We start from the raw sequence: 2,292 nt of genomic DNA, 5'->3' as shown, positions 1-2,292 counted from the left end.
GGGCACGCCCGCCTCGGCGACGGCGGCGAGCGCCTCGGCCGACGGCAGCACCGGCGGCGGCGGCGCGTCGCAGCCGTCGCGGCTGTGCAGCTGCAGGCTCAGCGACTCGAAGGACGAGATGAGCTCGCCCTCTTTTCTAAGGTAGAAAGATATTATCCTCGCCAGCTCCTGATCCAAGGCCTTTATAAACTCGCTGTCACCAGAGCGCACCGTGACGCTGCCCGCGCGCGCGAGCCCGCTCGCCGACAGCAGCGGCGCGCGCAGGCCGCCGCCGCCGCCGCTGCTGCTGGTGCGCGGCGAGCGGAAGCTGCCGGGGCCGCCGGCGCCGGCGGGCGGGGCGGCGGGGGGGCCAGCGGCTTCTTCGTCAAAGTAGGGCACGCCATCGTATGCGTCCTGGCACTCGGCTGCGCGCGTCGCGTAAATGATCTTTTTGAGGAGCGGGTAGTTTATGTAGTGCTCCTTCCATTCGGGGACCGCGTTGAACTTGAGCTGGTGCGTGAATTTCATGGCTGCTGCTGCTGCTGCTGCTGCTGCTGCTGCTGCTGCTGCTGCGGGCGCTGCTGTGAAGGCGGCGGCGAACGAGGGCCGCTGCTGCAGTCACGCCTCAGGCGGCGTAAGGGTGTCGCCGCCAGTGGCGGCCCCCTCCTCGGGTTTGCTGTGATCAACGGCCTGCTGCTGGCGGCTGTGATGGGACAGCTTGCGGAGGAGGCCTGGGCGGGCGGGCCATTGCGCGTCACGGAGAAGGCGGGTGGGTTGGGGGCGCGACCAGCGTCCAGGTGGGACAGCGTGCCAAGGTGCATGCGGCCCTGGCCCACCAATTCAGCAGCCTTCACGCTCTCTTGTTACAGAATTCCCCGAGACCTCCTGCGTACCAACAGGAGCACTCCTGGGGTCCTTGTCACCGTATTGCCGTTAGGCGTTCCAGATACCAGCGCGATCCTATCTAAGTTGAGCCTGTTCCTTGTATGCCCTAGCTGCTCGCAGTGGCCCCGCCGTTGGGCCACAGATCACTGTGTATCATGCATCCCGAAGCTGAACCCAATAGCTCAAATTCAACAATATAGGTAGCTGTAAGGTGAACAAATACGGCAGATTCATACCTGTCCCCGGCCCCTACGGCAAGATACCGCCTGGCCGCCGCCTGCATCTCCAGACGTGTCAACTGGGGGTTGCTGGGCGATCGGTTGGGATGCAGCTGTGCACGTGGCTGCAGTGGCGAGCCATGACATGATGATCCTGCAACATTTATGCAGGGGTTTGAAATACAGGATTGGGCCACATCATGGTCAACCCTGTTGACCACCTGGGGGAATGTTGTCTCCTGCTCCACAGGCGGCATCAATCCGCTTCAAAGAGCTGGCACAGCATTGCCCCCCTGATGTCGTTCATGGAGGCACATTGTCCCCACAACTGCTCCAAGCGCCCTCACCCAACAACACCTCCCCTCTCCAACTTTGCACCCGCTGGAGTGTGTTCCGCCTTGTTCAGGCCTGACCGCTCTTGACTTAAACATCTGTCTTCAATGGTGACCCCTTTGTGAGGGGCAGCGGAAACTGTTCACAGCCTCTGAGGATTTAGCAGCTGCTAAGCCCAGCCAGCACCTGCCATAGCTTTGAAGCCCTGATGCCGGGACATGCATTCAAACCCGGCATGCCATGGACGACTGCGTGCCGTGCCCCGGGGTGGGCACGAATGAAGCCAGGTGGGTCCCAAAAGTCCCCCTTCCGGCACCACTGAGGAGCTCGCTCAACAAAAGAGGAGCTCGCTGATCAAAACTTACAACCTGCTTGCAACCAGCGCGTCACAGAGCAGCAGGCGCCACCGCCAGGCACGCAGCACCAGCAGCCGGCACCATGAAAAGACGAGCAAGGGGGCACCCGCCGCGTCACAGGGGGACGCCCTGCGCCGCGAAGCTGTTGTGGAGGTGCGCCAGCGCCGCCAGCGGGTCCCCGCTGTCCTCCGCCAGCAGCTGCCACTCGAACCACGGCAGCTGCACGACCCGCCACCCCGCGCGCTCCAGCAGCCAGCCGGCCGCGACCCAATAGCCGAGGCGGCCGTGCGGCGCGCTGCGGGTGCGGCGGCTGGGGCCGTCGCAGAGCACGGCGACCTTCAGGGGGCCTGCCTCCAGGGCTAAGTCGATCACAAGGGCACCGCCGTCCAGGGGCATGTGCATCACGGGCGCCAGCCCCGCGTCTTCCAGCAGGTCAAACACGTGCTGCTGGTGCCGCGCGTTGCGCGCCGCGGTCGCGGCCGCGTGGTGGCGCGCGGCGGCGGCGGCGGCGCGCGCAAGGC

The 2,292-nt window shown here is 65.1% G+C and overlaps 2 protein-coding genes across 2 annotated transcripts; both read right to left on the bottom strand.

Moving 5' to 3' along the window:
• Window positions 1–21: 21 nt before the first annotated feature.
• On the bottom strand, window positions 22–507 carry MNEG_16438 (hypothetical protein; the record flags this gene model as incomplete). The annotated part of the gene is made up of 1 exon (XM_014035093.1): window positions 22–507. A coding segment is annotated over one exon (486 nt), but the record flags the coding sequence as incomplete, so codon positions are not given.
• A 1,378-nt stretch (window positions 508–1,885) lies between these two features.
• Window positions 1,886–2,167, bottom strand: MNEG_16437 (hypothetical protein; the record flags this gene model as incomplete). Its single annotated transcript, XM_014035092.1, has 1 exon — window positions 1,886–2,167. The coding sequence occupies one exon, from the start codon at window positions 2,165–2,167 to the stop codon at window positions 1,886–1,888; it is 282 nt and encodes a 93-aa protein (XP_013890546.1).
• Between the last annotated feature and the right edge of the window lie 125 nt (window positions 2,168–2,292).

The sequence above is a fragment of the Monoraphidium neglectum genome, assembly GCF_000611645.1.
Source record: "Monoraphidium neglectum strain SAG 48.87 unplaced genomic scaffold scaffold06368, whole genome shotgun sequence".
Lineage (NCBI taxonomy): Eukaryota > Viridiplantae > Chlorophyta > Chlorophyceae > Sphaeropleales > Selenastraceae > Monoraphidium > Monoraphidium neglectum.
Note: the sequence above shows the minus strand (reverse complement) of the source record. Positions and strands in the feature narration are given on the sequence as shown.